The following is a 26,928-nucleotide window of genomic DNA, read 5'->3' on the forward strand; positions in this document are numbered from 1 at the left end:
ACTCTTAAGACCTTCTCTGCACTATGGGTGAGCTGTTTGTTACAAATTGCAGTCTCACCATTAAGAGTCAGTAATTACTACACACTGGACCTTTAAATAATAATATGTACTGCTTTACTAACACCTGCAGTATCTCTAGTTCATATGGAAGATTCAAATTGTTCAACGAGTGGATTTAAACTTTCAAGTTGTAACAGTTTGAGCATCCACAACTTACTGCAAACCTGTTAAATTATAATTTCTGCTTTGTTTATTGTGAAGTTGACTTCAGGTGGCCCTCGACAAACTTTAAAACAAAGTGACCAGCAGGGGCATCCTGTTCCCAGACACCAGTGAGCTCTTGGCTCAGCTCACGTTCATATGGTTGCATTGTTTGACAAGTAACCCTCCAGGCAGTCCTTGAAAACCCAGCAGTGGGACTGCAGTGTTTCCAGATGTGGTCTGCCTGCATCTCTGGAAGAGTATATCTCTGTGCAAACATGAATTGGGGAAACACCCAGCATCACACTCTTATAGCACACGTGAATGCATTAACATCAGGGGCAAAGGTTTGTCTCTTTTCTGCTGATGTGGTGCAATCACGAAATAGCACATGTGTTTTGACTATGACGTAATTGTGTGCGTTTGTGTGTCTGTTAAAGCATTTCAAAAAGGCGTGTACTGCTCATTAAGTTCGCATGTGTACATGTGTGGTTCAGTGGATGAGTCAGTCCAATATGTTAGTCATTTGTCCAGCAGGGACACACAAACACAGTTTCCACATTTTGTGCGTTACACCATGTGCTTTTACAAGCCATATCCACTATGTACACAGCATGAAGGAGGCAGGAGCAGTGCGTCTTGCTTACCGAGTACAGAAATGACAAATAGGTTATACTTTCAACACCTCTTTACAAATGAAAGTGAAATCTACAGTATGACAGAACATGTAACAAATAGTTACATAACAACAAATAGTTAAAAAGGTGACCTATAATAAATGTTCCACCTCCTTTTAATTTGGATTAATGTGGATTTAAAGAGTTTTGGAAACATTTTTGGCTCATGTAGATACACTAAAAAAGACTTTACGTAACATTAGTCTTTCTTTAATTTGAGTTCACATATTAAGCATTTGAACATAGTGGAGAAACACCTTATATCTGTACCTCCTCTGAAACGGCATCACTTGAAACTTCCTTCAACGTGCACCCACATTGCCCACAATGTAGAGGCAGTTGAGCACAAACTGTGAAAACGTCTGCCAACTGTTTCACCAGGAAGCAAAACTGCAATGAAGATAAGGCTCAGCCAGATGTGTCGTTTCACCCACCACCACCTCATTATCTCATTCTGGTGCCCAGATGTGTCCGCACACAAGGACAAGGGAGGAAGCTTTGGGGGGAAATGGGTTTACAGCAGGCTGTTAGAAAAGGGGTGTGGACAGAGAGAGAGAGAGAGAGGCTGAAGGAGTGGGGCCATATAAAGAGCAATAGAACACATGCCAGGCTTTATCCTGTGTGTCTGTCCCGCTCAAACTACCAACACTCTCTGCCCTGACACTCACTCACCATTACTTACCGCACTTTTTGTTTCCACACACCAGAGAGTGACCAGAGAAGATGATGGCTGTGTCCATGTGGAGAATGAATGGGCTCTGGAGAAGGGTGGCTGCAGTTCTGGTGCTCTGCACCCTGTTGCTCAGCAGTGAGTACTCTCTCAAATTTCTTCTTTTGCTATGTTAAATTTGCATTATTGTTATATTCACTTCATGGAGTCTTCAACTGCATGTGTAATTGAACTTTTTAGTTCCTTTGTAATTGTTTAAAAAAATCTTGAAGTTGATCATTCCCAAATTCAAGTTTCACAGTATTTGTAACAGCCACTGTGCCTTGAAACACACTGGTTGTGGGCGGTTTGCTTTGAGGATGCATGTATGGTTAGCAGTGGTGAGGCTGCAGACACAAAGACCGTGTTCAGGAGGGGAAAGTTGCAGTGGAGCAAACTTACATCCTGTAGTGCAACAGAGTGGAGCTAATATGTGGTAGAATGCATGTAAAAGACCTAAGAGGGTAATAATAATAAGACCACACACAAAAACCATTGTTTTAAACTTCATATTTATTAAGACCTCAAGATCTCATAATTCATAAATAACACAGAATTATGTGCATGAGTTTGTCTCAGCCAGTTATAAAGATACTTCAAGCACATGTGACTGTGTGTGTGTGTGTGTGTGTGAGCTGCACGTGTGCTACATATTGCAAAGTAACCGCAGAATGCATGAATTCAACAGCAAAACTTGTCTCTACCGTTTGCACATAGAAAACATAGTGCGTATGTATCTGTGTGTGGGTGTGTCCGTGTGTGTCGAAAACCATATGGATGTGTGTGGATTCACGGGGCAGTCCACTTCAAATCAGATTGAGGCCTGATGCTAATTGCAGGGTGACAATGTATGGCTTGGATAGTGTTGCTGCCTTGCTGGTTGTAAAGCCGGACTGATTCCTCTTCCGGCCAGTGTGACGACTTCTGCAGAGCCACCAGGCTCCGTCTGTGGGCAGAGGTGTGGTGAATGTTAGGGGTGACCTTGGGAGTATTCGGAGGAGTGTTCCACGCTGATGAAAATAACCAAAGCTTTGCTACAAAGTTGGAAAAGACCATGAGAAGAGGATTGTAGTATGCACAACACAAATGCACAGTGCATACTGTGTGCATCAGCAGCTTAAAAGTAATTAGATTTCCTTGTATTAGTGGTCCCAACCGAGAGATGAATGCATGAATTCAGGGACAACTTGTAGTAGTTGCATATATATGTTTGTTTTGTTCATTAGTTTTGTTGCTTGACATGTGTACATGTAGGAGTGTTTTTAAGACATTTACTACATTATTGCATCAATTCTTATGCTTACCTTCATTCACATATCTGTTTGAAGTGGTATCTTTCATTGGCTCCGGCGTCACACCCATTTTGGATTTTAGCAGGCAGCTTCTGATTCATACATGAAGAATGTCATGTATGTTGTCTCAAGTCTGCTGACCCATTCTCAATTCTTTACCACTCAATCCTCCAACACTGTCATCACTTGTGTCCAACTAGCATCACAGCATGAATTTTACAGGGACATGGTCACATTTTTCTCTGAAAAAAGCCACACTATGGCTTTCATCTAGATTATGCCAGTTTTATCAGTCTGAGTTGCTGGCCTGCATACCATGGCTTTTTCTGTTTTTGGTTATTTTGCACCTCCAGCCAAGTCACAAGAGACATTTGGTCTCGTCATTGACCCTTTTTACAATATAGAGCTATGCGGCTGCGGTGGTATATGGGTCAGAGGTCTGTCTGTGGTGACGTCAATATTCTCAAACAAGGACACAAACAGTTGTCATGTTTCATGCTCCATTATGACTGGAATGCTAAAATAAAGAAGACTCTTTGTCAAGCCGGTCTTGATTAAATGGGTTTTACGTTAATGGTACAAAAGTAAACAAGGTTAAAAAACAAACATGTACATTTCCCAGAAAACAAGCCTTTTCAATAAAGGGAAATAAAAGTTTGGGCAAACAATTCCAAACAATTTGGGGGCTTTTGTTTGATTATTTTTGAAAGAGGTTTGTGTTTTTGGTTCTGTTGTCGGGAGCGTCCTGCAGCATAAGTACAGTATTCTGGTCAGACTTTTTAGATCCAAACTTGACAAAGTGACAGAATTAGTCCCATCTTTTAGATATGAGCTTCTCATTTTGTCTTGGCTTATTTGAGTCCTCATTTTTCCTGTCACTTTCACTCACTTCCTTTGTTTTGTGTCGTCTATATAATGTGGAGGACAATAAAATAAGCGTTGCTTTTGGTGAACAAATGAAAAAATAATCAAGAATTATGCTCAGTCAAAGGTGATGTGACTTTAAAGTATAAAATGCTGTTAATCACATCTGCAACATTTGCAGTTGTAGTTGTAAGTCATACACATATTTAGTTTAAGGCCCCACTTCCCATGGCTGTCTTTCAGTAGTTATGCAATCACACAAAAATGTAGCGCTGAAATGGGCATGCACTGCAGTGTTAGATGATGTCATCCAATATTTTTTGGAGTATGGTAGACGCTCTCTTTTTCTCAAGATTTCAGAGGGGAAAACCCAAGCTTTAAATCTTCTCTGTAGAAAGGGGGAAAACCTCTCTGGTCTCTCACTTCAGCTTGTCATCTACAATGACTTTTCTCTGTTCCTCTGCAGAATGAGCTGTGAACAATCTCTGTTAGAATAAACTACCTTAAATCTAGATCTGCTCATGATTGAGATTCCAAATTTGGTGTGCATGTGCTAAGGCATTTAAACACATTGTATGTCATTTCTGCTGCTAGGGGTTTCACAATCAAGGCAAATTAAGTAGTCTTATTAAGTTGGGATGCAGCGTGGGACCACGTTGTTCTTCAGTTGAAAGTCTCACACTTTATGGGCAATGGCAATGAATAGTTGTGATCCAGCCATCCATCCACTTTCTACCACACTATCCTCGCGAGGGTCACGAGGGGTGCTGTGCCAAAGTCAGCTGACAGGGTGTTAGGCGGGATACACCCTGGACAGTTTGCCAGTCCATTGCAGGGCCACTCTTGTTCCAACTGGGGCTCAAACCTGGGTCTTTTTGCTGCAAAGGCAATAACATCATTAAAAGGTGACCAAAAAACTGATTTATATGGGTTTAAAGAGTGTTGGAAAAGTTAAACTAATGTTAGTACACTACTCAACAAAATATATAACATTAATTTTGTCATTTTTGGATATTTTAAATGCAAAAATGTTACATATTATATCTGTAAGTGGCCTTACTTATACAGTACAAATCCTGAAGGCTCAATGAAAGGATGAGGAGGAACAGAGTAGGGGTTTTTTTTCACTGCGGTGAGCTTGACGACGATTGAACATAGCGTCAAAAACATCACTCCCAGCGAAGCTCAGCTTCTCTCGGAGTCAGAGGAGCAATGGGCAGGGCTTCTGAATGATGATTGGATGAAATGTATGAAAGGAGGAAGCAGTTTTTGATTGACAGCGTTGCAGAAACATACATGCATCAGTCCTGTGTGGGGTTTGTGAGGGAAATCTGTAGACAAATAGCTGGTCGTTGTGTGTTATTTGCTCAGTGATATGTAAATAAAAACACTATCATAGTGTTTCAGTTTTACATAATCATCGCCTTTCCTTATTCTAGTTGTTCATTTGCAGAATTTATGTATACATAACTGGGCCTACAATGAGCTTCCCCTGTTCCCTGTTTCAAAGACCAGCAACTGCCCCTGAAGTGAGAGAATCTTGGATTCCTTCAGGGATGTGACAAAATGCGCTAAAGGACAACACAGTCTTCAGAGAGCAGGTCTCCCTGCAGACAAATGTAAAGAGCTTTGATTCTCAGACCGATTTGCTCCTGCCAACATAAACATGAGCAGAATATTGCAAATCTTTCTCTCAAGGCCTTCAGCTATTGACCAGCATTCTTTCTGTCCCAAGTTGTGATGAATTCTGACTCACGTCATCAGCTAGAGGGTGTGGGTCTTTTATGTAAGCCTTGGCAGATAGTGGTCTTATGTCAGCTTGGGTGTGTGTCCGCTGAGGCCCAAGGTTATGGCTGAGGTGCCTCTTGAGATCTCACTCTAATTGAACCTGGACCCTGTTTTCTGTCTAACACATAGAAGAGATCCAGATTGGTCGATAACTGAAATCAGTCCTAAAAAACAAAGACTGTCATATGTAATTGTACTGTTACCTCGTCTGCCAGCCCTCATTAGCATAAACACTGTGATTAAATTGAGTACATTTTAAAGTGTTGTTTTTTGTTCTGTCTGAATTATCTTCCTCTGAAACCGACTCTATTCCAAGGAAAACATATTAAAGATAAGAAAACACCACCAATGTCACTGCTTACTAAATCATCCAGGAAAAGGAGTTAACTTGGAGAAATAGATCGTCTAGCAACAATATTTACCTAGCGAAACAGTCTTAATGAAAAGCAGACACTGTGCTAGCATTCAAATCTCTTTTCCAATTACTGCTGTTCTGCAGAGCTTATTGTTCCTTGTTCCCCTGGCACCCTGCTGCAATTTTACAGCTGCTGGGTTTTACCAGCAGAGGTTGAGTGTGGTCGGGGGGGCTTCTCCTTTCTCCTTTATTTTCAGCAAATTTGGCGTCATAATCAGCTCTCTCAGAGGCAGAGAAACTACAAATGCCCCTGCTCAGATCCAACTCTCTCCTTCTGTTGAGCCTTTGCTTCTCACCTCATCGTTAAGTTTTCACACTTGGTTGAGAACTGAAACTTCCACAACAGCTCAGCAATCCTTGATTGATCCAAGGATTTTTTTGTTTTAGAAAGAATTTGATGCAAAAAGCACATACCAAGTGCATGTTGTATAACCAGGCAGGGCTTTCTTGATGGAAGGGAATAGTGCTCACTTTGTGGAATAAAAGCACTTAATGAGCCTTGACTGAGGCCCTTTGACTGCTACAATAATTGCTCCTGGTAATTATGTTTAGAATAAACCATGTCATTGAAGCCAGGCTTTTTAATTAAAAACAAGAATGTTTTGACACTACATTCATTGGCACTGTATGATGTGGGTGCTTTTTTGAAAAAAATAAAGTGTGAGGATGTGAGTTGGAGATTACTTTCTACGATGACTGGTTTGATTTGATTTCTCAATATTCCTCTCCCACTCTGCTGAGCCTCAGTCATATCAGAACCAGATTGTTTTGGGCTCTTGGTCTGGACGTCTTTTCACGACCTCTCCCCACAAGGACTCGTGTTAAAACAGCAGTTGGGATGAGTCCATGCACATCTGCTGCTAAAGTCCAGTCCTGGTTCTGACACAGGGAGGGGAGCAGCTCCAGTTTTTATCCACGAACCAAATGGATGGACTGTTTTGGAAACAGGTTTTAGGTTTCACTGAAACTTATCTGAATGAGTAAATTAGTGGTTCAAAAACAATGGTCAGTAGCTGCTATCAATCACAGATTTTGAAAGTGATCCAATATCAGAGTATCTAAAGGCAACCGAAGAATAGAACTATGCTTGACCTTGTGGGACATTAAAACATCAAAAAACGGTGGACAGTTTCTTTATTGCATCTCCCATACTGGTGCCTGTTATCTGCAACGCCCAGCATGTTCACCTCTGCAGCTAGCAGAGGTCACTGCATGTCGTGTGCTTTGACAGCCACATCCTGTTATAGGATGTGCATGGATAACGTTCCAAATCTGTTGTTAATTCCTTTTTATGTTTTTTTTTTTTTTGTTTCTCAAAAGTATCATGTGTTTTGTTAAAAAACACCAAGGGTGTGGGCAGGGTGGAATAAGTCAACTTTTACCACCCGTCTGCACAGAAACAAAAATAGTTCTCACGTTCGGGGACCCGAGCAGTGTATTTGTGGGGATTTACTTTTCCCAGATTGTCCCTGGAGTAGTAAGTAGTAGTAAAGTGGCCTGTATTTGTTTTTCGTGGCTTGACTTGGTGGTTCAGTTTATTATAGTAATGTTATTTTTCATATATATATATATATATATATCCTCTGAAGTTAGACGACATAATGTTTATGATCTTGTTCTTTTATGTTCTGAGACCAGGTCTTATAGACATTCCTGTAATTGCATGTACTGGGTACAGGTTTTCTTGTTTTAGGGGAGACCATGTCTCATCTGTCAGATTAGTTGCTCGACAGTAAATTAATTTAAAGGATGAATCATTAAGTAGTCAAAATGCCAAACTTGTAGTGCTCCCAGCATTTTACCACTATACTGCATAACAAATGTAATGCTTGTTAAATTTATAAAGAGCTTCTTGTTACATTCGGACCATGTTGATTAATTCTATCAGCTTTATCAGTTTAGATTGTATGTCACATTTCTGTGCTACTCCCAGGAAGTTATTTCTCTTATGTTGAGACAGATGAGGACAACAGCCATGTTGTGCTAGTAAAGTGAGACGGCTGCAAACACAAAGAAGTGCATAAGAAAATGAACATTTCTTTCCTCCACCTGCTCCTCTGCTGCTGCTGTATACACACACATTTCCCCCCCAGTCTGATACATTAGCCCAAACTAGCCCCAAAGAACCAACAACCAAAAAATCACCACAAGTTATGCACTGACATTTTCATAGAAGAATAAATAATCGAAAATGTTTGTCGCGGTCTAAACCTCAGCTGTTCATCTTTGTTGACTACTACGTCCATTTCTTTTTCCCGGATTTCCATCAAGGATCTGTGGGTCAGAAGAATTACTGACTTTATTGGAGCTGAGGTGACATTTTCCTTGAAGGGAACAAGATGAGACCTTAGAGTTGTCCTTGCACATCTGCTAGCAGAGGAAGTGACGACAGCAGGGTGTGACTCATTAGGACAGCCAAGTTGTTGTCTCGGTGGACTGGGTGGAAGTCACATGCAAGTCTCAAGATTCATCGTGGATGCTTTTCCACTTATGCATGATGTCAGCGATCTCACAGCTCCCTGACAGTAGAGCACACATGCGGGGAGGGACGGAGTTCCCCGAAGGGAGACGTGCTGCAGCTGCACCACTCTCCAGCTCTTCAGGCTCCGCCCCTGTGTCCCCTGAGAGGAAGCAGGTCTCATCTTTTTAAATTCCACAAGTAAAGGACGGTTGTCCCCTGCTCATACTCGCTGACTGCAACCGTTTAATCAGGTGTGACAGTATTTGTTTTTACGGCACTTTTCTCACCCTTCCATACCATAAATCTGAGTGCTGGAATACGCTATTACAGTCATGAATGTCATGAATGACATCAATAGTATCTGAAGTACACACACACACACAAACACACCGACACAGCCTGTTTGGTTGTGATAAAGACAGCCACAGTATTGTGTGCAGTTAAAGTTCTGCTCATATGGCATGCTGAGGCCTCTGCTGTAAATGGAGGTATGCTTACTGACATTAAGTGCGTCAATACACTGTCACACAAATAAGAAGTTCTTGAATCTGGCTCTTCAAGTCCTTTTAACGGCTGTACATAAAGAAAAAAAAGTTATATTTTTGTAGCTTTGTCCATTTGCTCAGTTGGTTATGATAACATTTTAGTTCAAGTCCAATAGGTCACAAAACAAAAGCAGTCTGATGATCGTAAGAATCACAGCTTTGTTTTTGTGATCTCCAGCGACCACTAAGCAACGTCTAGTGCTCCATGTGCCAAGAAAAGGAAAGCAGCTGTCGAGCAGTAGAGATGTGTCAGTGTAAGATGCAGAAATCAAACTACAAACTTGAACTCTGTCACATCAGCAAAATGAAATTTTCCTTTTTCAGGAATTTTCCAAGAACGCTTGGTTTTATTTGCCTTTTATTGGCTGTGCCTACTATGTGTGTGTGTGTGTGTGTGTGTGTGTGTGTGTGCGCTTAAGTTGTGATGATTAAGGTTAGAGTAAGGGCCTAGGGAGTGCATTATGTCTACGAGCGTCCTCACTATGATATCTATTCAAAAATGTGTGCTCGGTTAAACCCTGTCTCAGCATCGGCTTCTTTCACTAATATACTCTCTCCAGAGCGATTTCTGTACTCCACATTTTCTAGCTCTGTGGTAGGGTTGTGTGTGTATGTGCGTTCATGAACTTGTGTGGGTGTGTCTGATAGTGAATAAAGGGAGTTGGCGCGCTTTTCCCCAGTGGGGAAGACAGTTGAGTTAAGAGCAAAATTGTCTCGAAGGAAACGGAATGTAAAATGTAGGTTCTCGTTTTCATAACAAGTTCAGTATGTAAATTGCTGATGAGAACCAGTTTTCCCCTTCACCTTATCATCTCTGTTTCCTGCTCTCCTCTGTGTCCACTTTAGTCTGAATGGTCTGGAAATATATGGTTTACCACCTGAGGCAGAGGAAGCAGGAAACCTCACATCTGAATGTGTCTAACGTTGCCTTGAAATTTGATTTATTCTTAGTGTGGACCACATATTATGATACTCTGGAATTCAAGCAGAGCGTGACAATCTGCAGTACAGCATTGTTAATTCAGTGGTGCCTTATAATGCGTTCCTCCACATATTGTCTTCCACAGTCGGTTGTAACATTCTTGACAAGCGATTAAAGTGTGTACATGAACTATAGTTGGGTCAGCAACTCAGAAGCTCCAAAACATTCCAGCAACACTTCATTAATACCTGTTGTGGAATTTTCCTGGACAGGAAAAGGCTTTTTTCCATGAGCTGTGTGGAAACACGTACAGTTGTTATTTAGTGGTGAAATATTTGCCTTTGTCCTGCCTCATAATTGTTGCAGCATTGTTGAACTCCAAGTAAAAGAATGCAGCATTTGAGCGGCTCCTGAGCCCATATCATACCTCCTCCTTAACCTATGATTTAGCTCTTTGCGTCTGGCATGCCTTCGCACCGCACAACACGTCAAAGACGGGAACACCCAGGTGTAGTTATTTGAGGAGGACAGCCTGGGAAGGAAATCCACTTGATGTAGCACAGTAGTGGAGAGAAAAAGTGAAGAATGAGGATTCACTTGAACCCAGAGGTTGTACATGTAGCCATGTGCTTTCTGAACCCATCAAATACTCTCCAGAGGGAGAGACCAAGGTTGTTCGTCTGTGTTTGTGTTGAGACAAGAGGTGCAGAGGCTTTCGGAGATGATGCTGGCTGGAAACACAGTGAGATTTCTGACACAGCTGTCTGAAGAGACTGTGTCCACAGTGGTTGAGTGTTAGTGTGGATGAAGGTTTTATTCGCAGAGTGCACAAGCTTGTGTCAGGTTAGATTGGTGTATGTAGTGGTGAAGTGTGCAGACTCTATGACAAGATACATTGTAGCCCGAGAAAACATGTACATGTAGAATAACAAGTTCCTAACTTACAGCTGCAGTTGTTTAAATTAACTGACAAAGTGTGCCTTCTTCTTATTCGTCTGTGATATATGTATTTATTATTTTCCAATTAACTGACCCTGCCACGTGTAGGTCTAACTTGTTAAAGAGATTTTAATTTCAAATGGTCTTCCTACTAAAGCAAATGCTGAATAAAATACTGAGGTATTTAGGATTAGGATTTATGTCCAGTTAAACCAGTTAAAATGCAGAATATGACAATGAAGCCAGCCAATGCCGATATTCAGTCCAAACATCATAGCAGGAGGACATGAGACAGTAAAACATTTAAATTCACTGTATCTGGTTGATAGTGGTGCACTAAACACATCCCCCCTCTGATTTCAGCATAGTTTTGGTGAAATGTTAAACTGTTTACATGCTGTTTTGGTTTCCTGTTATGCCGAGGGGAATGTTTAGAGAGGAGGGAGCAGGATGCAGTAGTTTACAACGCTGTTTTCCTTGTTTGCCTCAAAATTGATGAAAGGTTCAACTCTTTCGTTTGGATTGGTAGTGTGTATGATAATCCCTGATGGGATCTGAACACACACACACGGATACATCTCACGTTCATGGCTGTGGAATCGAGGCTGATGGGCTCAGTTGTGAGTTGTCCATATCTGTGTTGAAGTGTAATAAGACTCGTTCTTGCAACAGTTCAATCACGTTATCCAGTTAGATGAATCAGCATATAGTATTTCGAGAATGATCCGATTCAACCAAGGCAATTTAGCACTCCATTTATCTCAGGAAACCTCACGCCGGTTTAGAAAATGACTTCCTATTTTGGTTTAAGCACCACCCAGTTCAATCCCTATGTTATTGCAGAAATCTGATTTTTCTTCTCCCAGAGGACGGATGTGTAGTCAAGAGGCCGTGACCTTTTGACTGAGCAGTTTATTTGCATAAGGTTCAGACAGTGAGTATTAGCCCATGTGTGACTGCTAATTAGTTGGAGCCCAGAGCACAAATAGATTTGGCATTTTTGGGATGGGCATGGCCAAGCTGTTCAAACCAACCCTCTGCCCTGACCTCATTGACTCAGTGTGTGCTTGAAACTTCAACATTAACATTTTAACATTAGAGCAGTGGAGAAATAAAAATGTGATTTGAACTGAGACACTTGGGCAAGTTGCTGCAACTTATCTTAAGGTTGATATACTCATTCATAATTCAGTCACATCAGGAAACCCATAAAGATGACACATCTTTGACCTCGTGTGACCTACCGTGTGACTGTTTTATCACCAATGTCCATTGAGAGTAAATGTCAGTATCTCAGAAAATCGTGGAATAAAGACACTTCAGACGTCAGACATTCTTTTAAGTATCAGACAAAGTCACTGATAGTTTTCTTTCCTCATAAGTACACATAATAGCCTTCTCAGGATACTTCTAAAAGTGCCAAATTGTCAACAAATAAAGGATAAAACATGCGGCGTCCATGTTGTAGCCAAAGTTATAGGAAGTATGAAACGTGGTTATCCTCAAATTGGAAGGAAAACAAGAAATAGTAATAATTGTAATGTTTTCGACCACTTTTGTCTCAGCTATGTTTAATTGAAGGCCGGCAGAGTCAGAATTCATCTGTAATATAATACTGTATACAGAGCAGATGATTTCTTTCCTTCCAGCATCAAAGAGCATTGATTAATCAGATGATTCATCAGTGTTTCCCTCTGTCCCTCCTTTCTCTTATTACTTTCTCACACTCACTTGCTCTCCATTCTTTGCAGATGAGGTGATATGTCAAGATGATACAACAGTAGTTCCCGCGGCTACTACAGCTGCAGCTGACATCAATGCAGGTAGGAATCCTGGTTCTAATTACAATTCCAAATTTTGTCACATTCATATTTGCGATATTGACCTATACAATATATATACTACCAGCATGTGTGTATAACGGCATTCTCCTTGCGCTGTGCCCTTAGCAACAGACCCTGCGGCTGCAGTTGTTACAGGTTCCCCCACTAGAGGTGCCTCTGCCTCTGCACCTCCCAGTGTTGCAGCAGCTGCTGCTTCCACAACTCCAGGAACTACCCAGTTCCCAGCAACTTTTATTCATTTAATACTCAGTAAAGGGACCACTGTTAACCCCCTTGTTGCAGATAACTCTCCTGACATTAAAGTGGTGGTGGTAAGTACCAGCCTGTACCATTTTTATTTGTGCATCTTTTGTGTCACTATTCTTTCAACTTTTCAGTTATTTTTGTGGATTTGTTTAGAAGGGTAATGTTTTTTTTACAGTGGATGACTGATGCTGTGGTTACAACAGTAGTATCAGTCTTCTCTGTACAGTATCTATCTGACCTGGCTTACTGTCTCCACAGCCTGAAGTGGCATGTGTTGGAAAAGAAGACATCTCAGAAAGCAGTGCTGTAAAGGCCGTGGTGAAAACGGATGATTGTGTAAGTACAAGTCATTGTCATACAAAACAGCACATTTGTCTCATAACATATCCGCCTAATGCCACTTCAGCAAGGGCTTTGGTAGATACTACTATCATCTTACTACGGGCTGGGCACGGCACGGTTTAGGTTGCATCTCCACTACAAAAAAAGTACCTACTTAACATGGGCGGAGTCATCACTGCACGGCTGCGGTGACTTTGTTTTACACGCGACGCACAAACGAGTGACTAGTGACTTGTAAAGCAGTTGTTTGTTGTTTGTATTTGTTCAGTACTTCCTCCATAACCGGAGCACAGACTCCATCTGACACAGTTGCTGGAGAGCAGCAGGGTTTGTGATGCCGGTACACCAGACTCCTCTGTTAATTATAGAGATTTTAGACTTTAGAGATTAAGACACGTTTTTAGGATTATTAAGTCTTTTTTATATTTTGGCACTGTTTTCCTTGATTTTTGTGTCGGACGTCTCTCTCTGTGTCGGCACTCTGGCCAGTCAGTGGCCGGCAGTCTGACAACGTCACGCATAGTGCCTACTCAGCACGCTTGGAACCTAGCCGGAGCAGGTATTAGAAAAAATGATCTGGTACCAGGTACTATGGTAGTGGAAACACAACTTAACCATGCCGTGGCGAGGCGAGGTGAGGCGAGTAGAGCTGGTGGAAACACGTCATTATAAGGACAGGGTCATACTTAACATGTTCCGTGCTCATGGAGAGCCGTTTGGCCTTTCTGCATGTGCATTCTTTCCCCCACATTCATTCATACTAAAACGAGGGTCTGCGTCAGTCTAGTATTCCACACCACCATACTCCATCTCAGACGCATGTTTGATCAAAGCGAGAGGACGTCGCCAACTGAACTGTAAAGTGTTGTACTGTCGACAACAGTCAGCATGGACTCAAACTGGGGGTGTGCTCCAAGGTTATTATAGTTAACCTAACCGAAAACTAACAACATAACAAAAACTAAAATGGAAAAAAACATTTTCATTAAATAAAATAAAATGGTTTAAAAAACACAGATAACTAACTAAACAGAATTTTGTGTTTACAAAACTCACTAAAATTGTCTTTGTAAATTTATTTCATTCATAAATAATCCTTTTGGTTTTGTTTTTGTTTACAATGTGATACATAAGGCTATGCAAGTTAAACATTCCTTAAGTTCTTATTTATTATTATTTATGTTATGTTCATGTGTGTCTTTAGTCTGTCGGCTATTCGATTTTTACCTTTCACACTAACTGCATCCATCCTCAGCATTATTGTGCACATTTTGCACTTCAGGCTAATTTCTTGAAGACTGTTATATTTGATTCAGTGTGGGTTTTGTTCATCTGTCCTAATACATTTTTAAAATGGCCTCTTTTGTTGGGTTTTTATGACACAGTACTTATTATGACCTTTTTGCATCTTGCACCTGGCAAATACTCCATATTATAAAAAACTAACACTAAAACTAATAAAAACTAAACTGAAACTAAGTATTTACAAAAAATAAAAACTCGAAAATGTACTCTTAAAACGAATTACATCTCATTTTAAAAACAAAACCTCAAAACTAAATAAAAAACTAAAACCAATAAAAAAATCCAGCACTATTATCACCTTAGTGTGCTCACAGTCGTCCATGTAGGGTCCGTACGGACGTCCACGAAAATGGGTGGATAAAGAATTGTACGTCACATGGACCCTAGTGGACCTCTGTGCACACACGGACATGGAAAGTATGATCCAGCCTTTAAAGTAGCTCTCATCTCCTCCGTGCCAAACAGATATTAAACTACAAGCAGCTAAGATTTTCCACAGTTGCAATGTTGCAATCTTTGATATCAAAGTGATCCACTGATCCAAAATAATCCAACTTCATCGACTGACACTTCTTTTTACGAGGACCTTTATCCCTCCTGCACCTTGCATCAAGAGCAAACAGGTTACTTTATGTAGAAGGAAAAGATGAATGTGTTTTTAAGTGCTACAGTTGGAAAGGCAGCCCCGATAAAGGCTGATCTTTTCTCAGACATTCCTCAGGTGTTGTAAATCTTGAGACTGTGTTCCTGGCAGGAGATAAATGATGGGGACCGGGCTAATGTTTCCTCTCTTGCTCTTAGGTCCTCGGGGCAAGATGAGGAATTGCGAGTGTGTGGCTTCGTTTTGTTGGGGGTTTATTGCAAAAAAAGAGATTTTATTACGCAGAGAGGTGCTTTTCAGGTTTTCTCAAGAGAGGAACATGGAGGCGTGTTGCTGTACAATAATAGTTCTCACATTGTTAACATTTATGTGTCCAGTTGTCCGTTGCTAATGTGTTAAAGGTGTGATGTTCAAACACGGCTCATTATTGCAGCGTACAAGTATGTAAGTCCTGCTGCATGTAGCTGAAGCAGCAGGTCAGATCGCAGCCCACATACTTACATTAGCCTCCATTTGGGTTGTTACTGTAACATCAGAGCTAAGACCAGCTGCAGAAGCCATCTGTCCAACTCAGCCTGAATCTAAACATGGACTCCGGAGCTAGAGGCTTTAGCCAACTGTTGATTCATTTCAAATGCGGGCAAGAGTGAGTGAATGAAGTAAACGGCCTGCATCGATGAAACAAATTTAAATGCACAGTATGTAATGTCTGCGAGAAAGGGGACTCTCAATCAAAACAATAACAAAAGACCTTTAATTTGATAATTTCAGGAAGAAGCGTGGGGTCATTGGAATTGTTGTTCTGTTGTCTCATTTGGGTCCCCCCCCCCCGTGCATTTGCTCCTCACGAGGAGAGCTTTGGTGGCACAACACGCAGGAGCCTGCAATAAGTAGTCGTGATCCATTAATGATGAATAGACGCGATAAAACGAAATATAGGGGGTTTGTCTTAAAGGTTATTGCAGAAGCGATTAACTCATTAATAATATCATTAAAGGCAAGACGTTGGAACATGGTTTTGGAAATGTTTTGACTAATATAAGCAAAATTAGTCTTGTTCATTTTAGATACTTTAATGTTACAAATGTATATCTTATATGAAGCAACAGTGCCTTTTCAATACATTCAAAATGTAAAAGACACATTGTCGCTCTTATGAAACTTTTCAGGATCAAATGTGACCTCTGTGTTGTTAAAATGTCCTCATTTTAATGCAAATCCTCAGTCAACTGAACCCTTCCGGCTTGGATGCTGAGTAAGGTCAAACAAGTACAAGAGGATGTAGGATTCCTCGGAGAAACATGAGTAGCATACAGTGTTAAGGGTCATAAGTGAAACAGACAGGTGTAGAGGCGAAGAGGTTTTCCAGCCTTTTCTCATTCTGGACTGGAGGCTACAGCAGAGTCCAGCTGTGGACCAACTCCCACCTAACTGAGGATTTAGGGCTTGCTTACAGTGGCCTTCTGGGAGCACTGAGAGCTGTCTGCACCACAGTACAGTGTTCCCAAAGCACAAAGCGTAATGTTGTGCAAGGAGGTGATGTCATAGCTCAGGGTTAAGGTGGGAAAAGAAGGCGCGGTCACCAAAATTTCCCTCCAACTTTTTGTCCCCATTGCGCACACAGAGGCATATGTGGATTTGATGGTACGCTGAGAAAGTTAAAAAAAATCTCATTTTAATTATTGATCCTAAACCTGTTGTGCACTATACAGTAAAATTCAGAGAATGCATCGCCCTTAAAATAAGGAAATGTAACTTTATCATAATCCACAGCTCACATCATCCATTTTATTCCAACTGTTACTGATTGTAAATGTGTAGTAAAAGTACTGTATTGAAGACGTCCCATCCTTTCTTACAGGAGCAAACTAAAAGCATCATTCAGAAGAATCCTGCAGGCTGGTGCAGCTCAGACAACTGTAATCTACAAATCTTCCAAGATGGCAAGACAATGCTTGTGGCCAGTGAAGATTGTGGGTATTCGTGGAATATTGTATAATAACTTGCATCACTTAAAGGGTGATAATACAAATCTTATGCCGTAATACAATTTCAAATATGCATTTCCCTTCCAGCTTCGTTGGCTATTTTGAATGAGGCACTCCAGAGTGACAGTTTGAAAGACAAGGTAAGAAAGCACGAAATGCAACCAACATGAATGTGATGGTGAAATAACCTCGAAAGTTTAAACAACTAGGAAGGAGGAAGGAAAAGGAAAGGAGGGGATGTGCACAGATACAACAAGGATGTTTTTTTTCCACACATCAAGCAGTAAAGCTGCTGGGAGAGAAATGCTGTGCTGAAAATGACTTGTCTTTGTTGTTTTGTTTTTTATTATTTTCTCATGTGAATGCTTTCATTAATTCAGTGAGGCTGGCCATCGCAGCAGCCTAGGTTTTCTCCTAAGCTTCCTCCTCACATTTTTTAATGCCTGTATGTAAACAGCCCCGTATACCACTGAAGCAGAGGAAGTAGCTAGAAATGTGCAGGGGAGTCGAGGATTAATGATGATGATCGCCAAAGTACTAAAGATTCCCCTCCATTGTTGTGTGGGAGGAGCTGTGATACTCAGGGGTGTCAAATGCAGTGTAGTTCAGGGGCCACATACAGTGCAGTTTTATCTCAAGTGGGCCGGACCAGTAAAATAATAACTTAATAACCTATAGAACTCCAAATGTTTCCCTTTGCGCCCCTGCCCTAACTTTAATGATGGACATGACTCCACTGAGGCTCAACTGAAATCCTTTGAGCGCTATGACATGGTTTGTGTTCTCTGTTTGTTTTCAGCTGGGCGTCACAAAGGTCGGGTCATCTTCAGGTTCCTCGGTGTTTGCTGGGATTCTGGTCACCGGTCTCCTCGCCGCCCTTGCAATCACAATAGGTTACTTCAAATGCCAACGCAAGCCCGAAAGCAAGGGCGTGAGGCTGGTGAGCATATTTTCACGTCTTGATATTTGTTGTGAATCAAATCTCAATGTGCTGCTGCTCTGTTGCCACTTACAGTGTGTGCCGATTTACGACCCTCTGGCTCACACGTTTGAATGAGTTGGTATCATTCAGCAGCACAGAGCCAGTGCATTGAAAACTATTACATGGATTTAGCTTCTTCCTCTTTCTTTTTTTCTTCTTAAATCTACAAAAACTGCAATTTCTTTGACCCTTCACATGATCTGCAGGTGTGTTTTATTGAAATGCCATAAATATTCAATACGGTGTATTTACGCCTTATGTCGCGGGCGTCCGCAATCACAGCTGGGATTGTAGATTGAGCAACCGTGTGCTTTAGATATTCTTGGCCACGCTGGACGTCTTATTGCCTCTAAATCAAAACATTTCCTGACTTTTGAAGCAGCCGCTGCCAGCATTTTAATCAGGGAAAGTTATTGGACAGCTATCAGAGGGAAGACGCAGGGAAAAAGAGAGTGTGCTTTATCCAAAGACCCACGCCCTTCTCTCTGCCGCTGGATTCATCTGCCGTTTCATGTCGTCGCCAGACACACAGCTGTTCCTCTGTGCCATTCACAGTATCAACAGCGGAAAGGTGCGGGCGTTGACGGAGACATATGTGTGTATGTGTTTTATGTAGACGATCATCGAATTATTTTACAAAACCTTTGTGACTAAAGGAATCATTTTAGTTTTTCTAATCACGTTTTTAATGGATCCCATGTTTTGTATTGTAACGTACGAGCTTCAGAGGCGGAGAACATGAGAAACCTTTTCCACAATTTGTATTTATATATCACGGGATGTACAAAGGAAAGTGTTCAACAATGTTGTGTAGGAGAGAGTTTTGTTATCAATAACTGGACAATAACAAGCTTTTAAAAACTTCATACTGAGAATATTGACCTTAAGGTTAACTGAGGGAAATCTACAGTTGTTTGTACGAACATGAGCACAACAAACCTTTGCTTTCGACCCATGTCAAAGACGTCCTGCATACACAAATGTATGTAGTGTCTCTGTCTCACCTTAATAAACTCAATCAGTGTGGATCGTGTACACTTGCATCACATGGTCTAAACCGCTGTGTTACATTCCAACACACATTTGAAGTGTCTTGATGAGCAGGTTTTTTATCTTGCTATTAAAATAATGACTTCAATTGCTGTGTTTTGTAGGCAGAGGAGGCCTACCCCGTAGACCAGGAGAACCAGGGGAACACCCTTGCGTCTGAGGCCCCCCTCAACCCCCCTCCTGAAACCCAGGAGAAACCCAGCGTAAATGGAGAGTCCCCCGAGGCAGCCAAGACCGAGCCACCTCCTCCCAACAATGGCCACTCCACTGCCAAGACAGCAGACACAGAGCTGTGAAAATAGTCTACCATTGAATTTCAGACCAGGAACTACCCCCACAAACACCCCACCCCCCCCTTTCACACACACACACACACACACACACTTACGAAAACCCGCCTGGCTTTTTGAATCCCCCGCTGCCCAACCACACAGCACAGTGGACATCAGGGGCTAAACGTGTCTCCTACATCAACACTCCTCTTGTCATGGTTCCCTTTGCCTCCTCCTTTGACGATGTGCCTCAGCAAACACCAGGAAAGCTAGTTTGATGACGGTGGTGGTGGTGGTGGTGATGGCGTTGACGGCAGTCAGGCTGGAGACGACAGGGAGGGGATGAGCACTCACTGGCTCCCATGGCGACTGCAGCTTGTGGAGTCACAGCTGTGCGTGCTGTCAACACCCGGCAGAGTGTTTGCTCCGCGAGTCAGGTTTAAAGTCTCAGCCAAAGCTTTGATTAGAAAAACACAGCAAAAATGAAATTGTTCCTCGGTTTATTGATAAGACATGACAGACGGGTAGACGGGAAACCAATCACTCTGCCTTGAAATCTGTTTACACACTTTCTCAGAGAGAAACTCCACTGGGCTCTCATCTTGTGTGTCTGATTGAGTTATTGATTGTGTGTGCGTGCGTGTGTGTGTGTGTGTGTGTGTGTGTGTGTGTGTGTGTGTAGCTGTCAGATCCTGCATGTGTGTGTACTGGCATACTGTGCATGGACTGTATAAAGCTTTTTTTTGTTTGTGCTGTATGCATGTTTGGTTAGGAGTGAGAGTCTGAATGTGCATGTGACATTAGCCATGGATTTTTGTATGTTACGTTGACCAAGTGACGTCTCACTGAGTTACAGTCAGTTCCCCACGACGAGCATGAAGGAATACTGAAGTTTGAATCATTTTTCACCAGATGTTGCTGCTGTGAACTGAAGTGAGATTAATCACAAAGTCAACACAAACTCCATCCGTTTGTCAGTGTTATTCTCTTTTCAATATTCTGTATAAGCTCTTTACTATCAGTATTCTTATGAGCAGTGTGTATAATATGGTGGCTTTTTATTTTTATTTTTAAAATTGTTTTGTATTTTGTGCGCAGACACTTGCAGTGTTCACCTTCTTCGCTTAAGCCGTACTAAAATCATGTTCACAAAAGACACGGAAAGACGCTCAAGGACAGTGACTGTTAGAAATGAGCATCAGGCGAAATTGAAATCTGTGATTTTTCTTCTTCACTTTGGTTTGTGAGTCCACGTGGAGTCGTTTTTTTTTTTACTGACATGGCGGAGGCGACGCGAACAAGGAACACGCTTTTGACTTTTGTTGAACTTGAACAAAGAAAAATTAATGATAAGAGAAGAATCAGATTTTTTTTTTTTTTTCCTTTCTCTTCCATTTTTGTATATTTTCATTTCTAACATTCCAGTGTTTCATTCTATTAGCGCTCTGCAGTTTAAATTGGATCTAACATGAAAAAAAAATAAAAAAAGAGGAAACAACCTGAGATGGATCGTCATTCTTTTTTCATGTGAGTGAACAGAGTGGTGCACATGTGCTGCACTTATATACCCATACACACATCTGTGTTCTAACATACATGAGATTTAAATCCCACTGGGCTCATAAGGTCACACAGCTGGTTTCCATAAGCAGTAGTAATGACATCACTTGACGCTGTTTTGTCTTTCACAGTTTCAGGGTGGGGCAGCGACAAAGATCCCACAGCTGTCTTTTCTAAAGCGCACGCGTTCTCGGGCCACGCGCATGTCATGTCCAGCGTCTGCTCTCCATCCATCATATGTAATTCGGTTTCTGTCGCCATCCGCTGCACACGCCAGTGAGAGTAAGTTTATTTCTCATCTATTCACACCCTTCTTTTTTTTCCCCCATCACAAGTTCAGGCGCTGTGAGAATTCCCACCCTGCCCTGTCCCCCCCTTCCACACCCTGTAAGGAAAATATTCCCTCAAGGCCGCTCAGCAGCAATGTGCGTCTGTCCCGTTGTCACATTATACCACAGCTGTAAAGACAACCCAGGAAGCACATAAAACAAAAATATACAGAATAAAATGTCATCGTGTATCGACTGAGACTAACCCACTGCTGCACAGGTCAAATTTAAAGGGTGTAAATCCCCGCTGTGATCATTTTACTCAGTGTCCCAAGTGAATGCGACAAACTCCGCCCATATGAGAACATCCAGTTCACTGCTGCTTTTACTGATGAGGTCACATGACTGACAAACAAAAATCCATATCATAGATTCAGTCATGTAGATTAAGCATAAAGGCATAGAAAACTTAAAAAGGAGGTATAGTGGCAGAAAGAAGGCCAAGGGATAAGATAGTTTAGTTTATTAGTTTAGTTGACAGGGACCAGGTACAGAACCAGGTCAATACCAGAGTTAGATAGTGTAAATAGTGATAGCCAAGATCTTGAATCATTTTTCCCTCCTTCTCAAAGAGCAGATCATGTAGAGGGGGAACAAGGTCGTTGATCCATTGATAGTTGATCAAAATAGTCTACATACCGATACACTTAACCCCACGTTACTTGTGATGGCTGTGTAGATGGGTACGGAAAATGGCCTGTATGAAAGCGTGAGTGAATGGGTGAAAGGCTAAACTGTAGTGTAAAAGCAGCTCTGAGTAATATAAAATCCCTCCTAGTTTTCTATTCAATTCTATCGACCCATTTGTGTTTTCCACCCGCCTGCTCCTGTTACCCAGACAGTGTATCGTTTCAGATCTTCACAGCTTCTCTTCAGTGTCGTATAAGTCCCCAGCCTGCTCTCCTCCTATCCAGCTCTGAGGTTCTCCACCCCTCGGCTCCTCCGTCCAGCCAAGATTAGTGTTTGTGCGCTGGAATGCGGGATCATGAACAAAACTCAGCTGGTTGTTTTTATTGTGGGGAGGCTCCCCCTCAACGTAGCCGCAGCTGCCAAATACATCATGTTTTCCCTCTCCGTGCCAAAGTACGACCCTTCTCAGCTCATTGATGGTAAGATAATATTGGGTGGGAGGTAAAAGAGAGCCAGCAGGATTCTGAGGTCAGGGGGGAGTGGTCTGCATATTTAGCCCGTGATGGAAATGTAGCGATGATCAAGTGTCAGGTTTGTGAAAAGTTTAAAAGGTGAAGAGGGGATTAGGAAAAGATCCTGCACAAGAAAAGGTTTGAGGTCACAGATGTGTGGGGAAACAACTGCAACATTAATGCCAGCATTAATATTTGAGGAACTGTTCCGTCGTTGAAGACAACACGCGTGGTTATGTTACGCATTTAAATTCAGACAAACAACGTGATTACTTCATCCTACATCATCCATCCACCTTCTACCGCTTTATCCTCCACATGAGGGTCGTGGGGGAGGCGCTGGTGCCAATCCCAGCTGACATGGGGCAAAAGGTGTGGTACAAAACAACCATCCACTCTCACACTCACACCTATAGTGAATTGTGAGTGTCCAGTTGCCTAATCCCCAAATCTGTATGTTTTTGGAGAACCCAGAGAAAGCCATCCTGCATCATTTCAAGCATTAAATGGTAAAAGTAAATGTTGTTATTGTCAAGTGTGACTTACATGTATATATGTGTATAGAGAGAGAGATTTAACACCATGATTCTGCAAAATAAGACTTTAATTCCAGCTGAATCTCCTTGTATCAAAACACAAGAGTTGGTCAATGATAAATATTTGAAAATGTGATACTTTAATTACATTAAAGACTATTTAATGGAAGCAGTTTCATTTGTTTCACCAATAAATCAGCTCGTCGTCCCATTTGACAAATGACGCATGGATGGAGTTGAAACAGTGACTTCATGAAATGGTTTGAAAGTGAAAGGGTGTTTGTCTCTCACGCGACGCCCTTCGTTCCATTAACGCGAGGATTTGTGTCCACTCACACAGGCATTCTCTCAAAATCCAGAGTGCATGATAACTTTGGAGAAATGTAATATACTTTCACATTCTTTAGAAAGAAATGTTCTTTGCCGTTTCAAAGCTGGGATCCACATTAAGGGAGGGGTGTTCTGTAAGACGAAAATGGGGCCCCGCTGACTAATGTGCACACATGAGGGAGTGACCAGACACATGTTATCCTCCCATTACACAGCAAAGCCAAAGGCCATATAATTTTTATTTATTTTTTTTTTGTTTGCGTGTGTGTGTGTGTGTGTGTTTGTGGTGTGAGGCTGCATTTTATATTCATTTTAAACAGTTACTATGGAATTTCTGAGGATTTACACTGAGTTTCTGGAATTCATGAAATCGCCTTAGTGACTGTTTTTTTGTTTTTGTTTTTTTGAAGGGACAGCTCAGCATTATCTAAGTAAGAAATAGAACTGAACAACACACGAGAATTAACAAAAACTTGGAATTCAGTCATCTCGTCTCCATAGACACCTGAACAACAAATAACAACAGAAAGTTAAATCGGTGCGTCTTTCCTGTGTCCTGCTCTTTGCTGTCGTTGTCTCTCACCAGCATCTGCTGTAGGACACAATCTGGAAAAAATCACCTCTATTTTCCAGTGATGCAACTGTGCAAAGATGCATCACACCCTGTAGTAAAGCAGAGTGAAAGTCCATGTCCATTGCAGTGTCGTAATCACTTACAAAAGCGGACCTCGGTGTTGCACAGCAGTACCACTGCATTTATCGGGGCTGACGAAATGTCTGACATTTCATTCAAATTGTGTCTTTGACGTGACGTGTTCACCTAAAATGTACATACTGCACCTTTACTTTACACCCATGCACGGCATGAATAATAACGTGTACGTAACTGAGAGTGAGTTACATGAGCCCACATTGACATAAACACAGTGACGCCCATGGATGCAAGCGAAGCCTGAATGTGAACTTGTTGGGTTAGGATGCCCCCTGCTGTGGCAAACAAAGGGCAAAATAAAGGCAACAAACTTAAGGGGGGGGAGGTATTTTGCCCTCTATGCCCAATGTATGAATTATAATATGAAGAGCTCTGACGCTGTTGGGTGTTAGTCCTCACTCCTAATATTACATTATAGTAGGAAAACACCTGCCACTGTTTTATACATATAAAAGTGTATATATATATACATATATAAAGTCATAATATTACGACTTTATTCTTGTAAAATTTTGACTTTTTCTTGTAAAATTATGACTTTATTCTCATAATATTACATATTTATTTTTGTAAAATTATGATTTTTTTCTCGTAATATTCCAACTTTATTCTATTCGTAATATTATGACTTTTTAATATTACAGTGCACCAACTTATTGGTGAAATATTTTATTGGATGTTATTTTACCTTTACACCAAATCTGCACCTCCTTGTGAATTTTTTTGTTAAGGTGTTGTGCACCCAAATTGGACACTCTAAACTGAAGTGTGAGAGTGGACGGTTGTTGTCTCCCTATGTGTCCCTGTGATGGACTGATGAGCTGTCCAGGGTGTACTCCGCCTATTGAGATTGGCATCAGCCCGGACCCTCATTTGGAGGATAAAGTGGTAGAAGATGAGTAAGTGAGTGAGTGAATGAGTGAGTGTTGTGCACCCCTCAGGCCACTAGAGTGCAGGGCATACTAACATGAAATGCTGACAAGAAGTAGTCAGAAGTGATGGAGTAAATCATTGTTCTCCTATCATCAGATGTATTGCCGACATGAAGCTGGTATAAGATTCTTGAGAATCTTTAAAAGTAGAACAAAATAGAGAATCTATGTCCATATGGAGACTATGTAGTGGAGCTGGACACCCAGTTGTTGACTGAAGTTTATAAATATAGACAGTGCCATACTTTCTATTCTTTTACTTATTGCCTTTTATTGTAAATTATTATGTTTCTTATTTAATGTATGTGTGTGTGTGTTTATCTATACACGTTTATTTTTTAATTTTAATTTTTTTTATATATACACATTTTCAAATATATATCCAATAGGCCAACCAAAGGATCTAGTGGAAACGGTGGGTGTTTTTTTGTTTTTAAAATTATTATCTTTCCTTTCTTTTTGAATTTTTTCTTTCTGCTGCAAAACGTTATTGTTTAAATGAAAATTAAATAAACCTTGTTTATTTTATTAAATGAACATTTTATAAAGTATAAAATAAAATTGTATTTTATTATAAGTAAATGAACAAAACTCAATTTGAAAATAAAAGTTGTGCCAAATGGAGTCATTCCATAGTCAGAAAAAAATGAGTCATCGGCCACAGTCTCACGGGTTAACAATCACATTACTGTTTGACTCATCGTGACATAATAACTCGCAAGTGTAGCAAGTTATTATGTTGCCAATATGTGCTGACCATGCTACAGCAACTATGGGAAGAGATTAGCAAAATACAGGTGGCATGTTAAACACAGTATATAGTGTAACACATTTTTTTCAATATTCATCAAAATCAAAAATTCATATTTGCACCTTTTGAGATGCAGTAAAAACACAAATTTTACAAAACGTTCTAACCAGAACTGGCGCAGTTGTGTTCAGGACATCTATAACTACTAGTTTGATGATAGTCAGACGTTAATTGTATTGTTAATTTCAAGTTAAAAGTCTCATATTTGTACTTTTTAATGAAAAATTATCAACTTTGAGATGAAATAAAAACACAAATCTCTATTAGTTCAGAACAGAACTGACTAGATCATGTTCAGGAAATCTATGACTACTAATATACTGTAAATTCCAAATTTTTACTGACATTTTGTGTTTGATTTCAATAAACCTTTAAAATGGGTTGTTATACTGTTGTTTGTGTTTTCTTGGGAGTTGGGAAGAGGGAGTCTCCTGTTGTGATCTGGTTACCCCCTAGGCCTGGTCATAACAGCAACATACTAAAAAAGACCTTTCAGTGACTTTTTGGACAACACACTAAACTATGACTTTTTTATCTCATTCTCAAATAGCCAAAACGTCACAGTTTAGTATCTCAAAAACGCCATAGGTTAGTATGTCGTCCGAAATTGGTCAAAAAAGTCATAGGTTAGTATGAAGTCCAAAATCACGCAAAAAAGTCATAGGTTAGTATGTCGTCCAAAATGTAAAAAAAAGTCATAGGTTAGTATGTCGTCCAAAATGTAAAAAAAAGTCATAGAATAGTATGTCGTCCAAAATGTAAAAAAAAAAGTCATGGTATAGTATGTCGTCCAAAATGTAAAAAAAAAGTCATAGTATAGTACGTCGTCTAAAATCACGCAAAAAAGTCATAGGTTAGTATGTCGTCCAAAATGTAAAAAAGAGTCATAGTATAGTATGTCTTCCAAAATGTAAAAAAAAAGTCATAGGTTAGTATGTCGTCCAAAATGTAAAAAAAAGTCATAGAATAGTATGTCGTCCAAAATCACGCAAAAAAAAAAGTCATAGGTTAGTATGTCGTCCAAAATGTAAAAAAAAGTCATAGGTTAGTATGACGTCCAAAATGTAAAAAAAAAGTCATAGGTTAGTATGTCGTCCAAAATGTAAAAAAAAGTCATAGAATAGTATGTCGTC

The 26,928-nt window shown here is 40.7% G+C and overlaps 1 protein-coding gene across 1 annotated transcript; it reads left to right on the forward strand.

Annotated features, from left to right (window-relative positions):
* The first annotated feature begins 1,476 nt into the window (after positions 1-1,476).
* On the forward strand, positions 1,477-20,946 carry cd34 (CD34 molecule). The gene is made up of 8 exons (XM_058642613.1): positions 1,477-1,686; positions 12,565-12,636; positions 12,763-12,968; positions 13,162-13,239; positions 17,013-17,124; positions 17,227-17,279; positions 17,939-18,079; positions 19,276-20,946. The coding sequence occupies exons 1-8, from the start codon at positions 1,602-1,604 to the stop codon at positions 19,465-19,467; spliced, it is 939 nt and encodes a 312-aa protein (XP_058498596.1). The 5' UTR covers positions 1,477-1,601; the 3' UTR covers positions 19,468-20,946.
* Positions 20,947-26,928: the final 5,982 nt, after the last annotated feature.

Source organism: Solea solea, chromosome 11 (assembly GCF_958295425.1).
Source record: "Solea solea chromosome 11, fSolSol10.1, whole genome shotgun sequence".
NCBI lineage: Eukaryota > Metazoa > Chordata > Actinopteri > Pleuronectiformes > Soleidae > Solea > Solea solea.

Excerpts from the sequence above, each read along its gene's own strand:
- cd34 (XM_058642613.1), top strand. The coding sequence starts at position 1,602 with ATGATGGCTGTGTCCATGTGGAGAATGAATGGGCTCTGGAGAAGGGTG. Across the intron at positions 1,687-12,564 it reads CTGCACCCTGTTGCTCAGCA|ATGAGGTGATATGTCAAGAT; the intron begins GTGAGTACTCTC and ends CATTCTTTGCAG. Across the intron at positions 12,969-13,161 it reads CTGACATTAAAGTGGTGGTG|CCTGAAGTGGCATGTGTTGG; the intron begins GTAAGTACCAGC and ends CTGTCTCCACAG.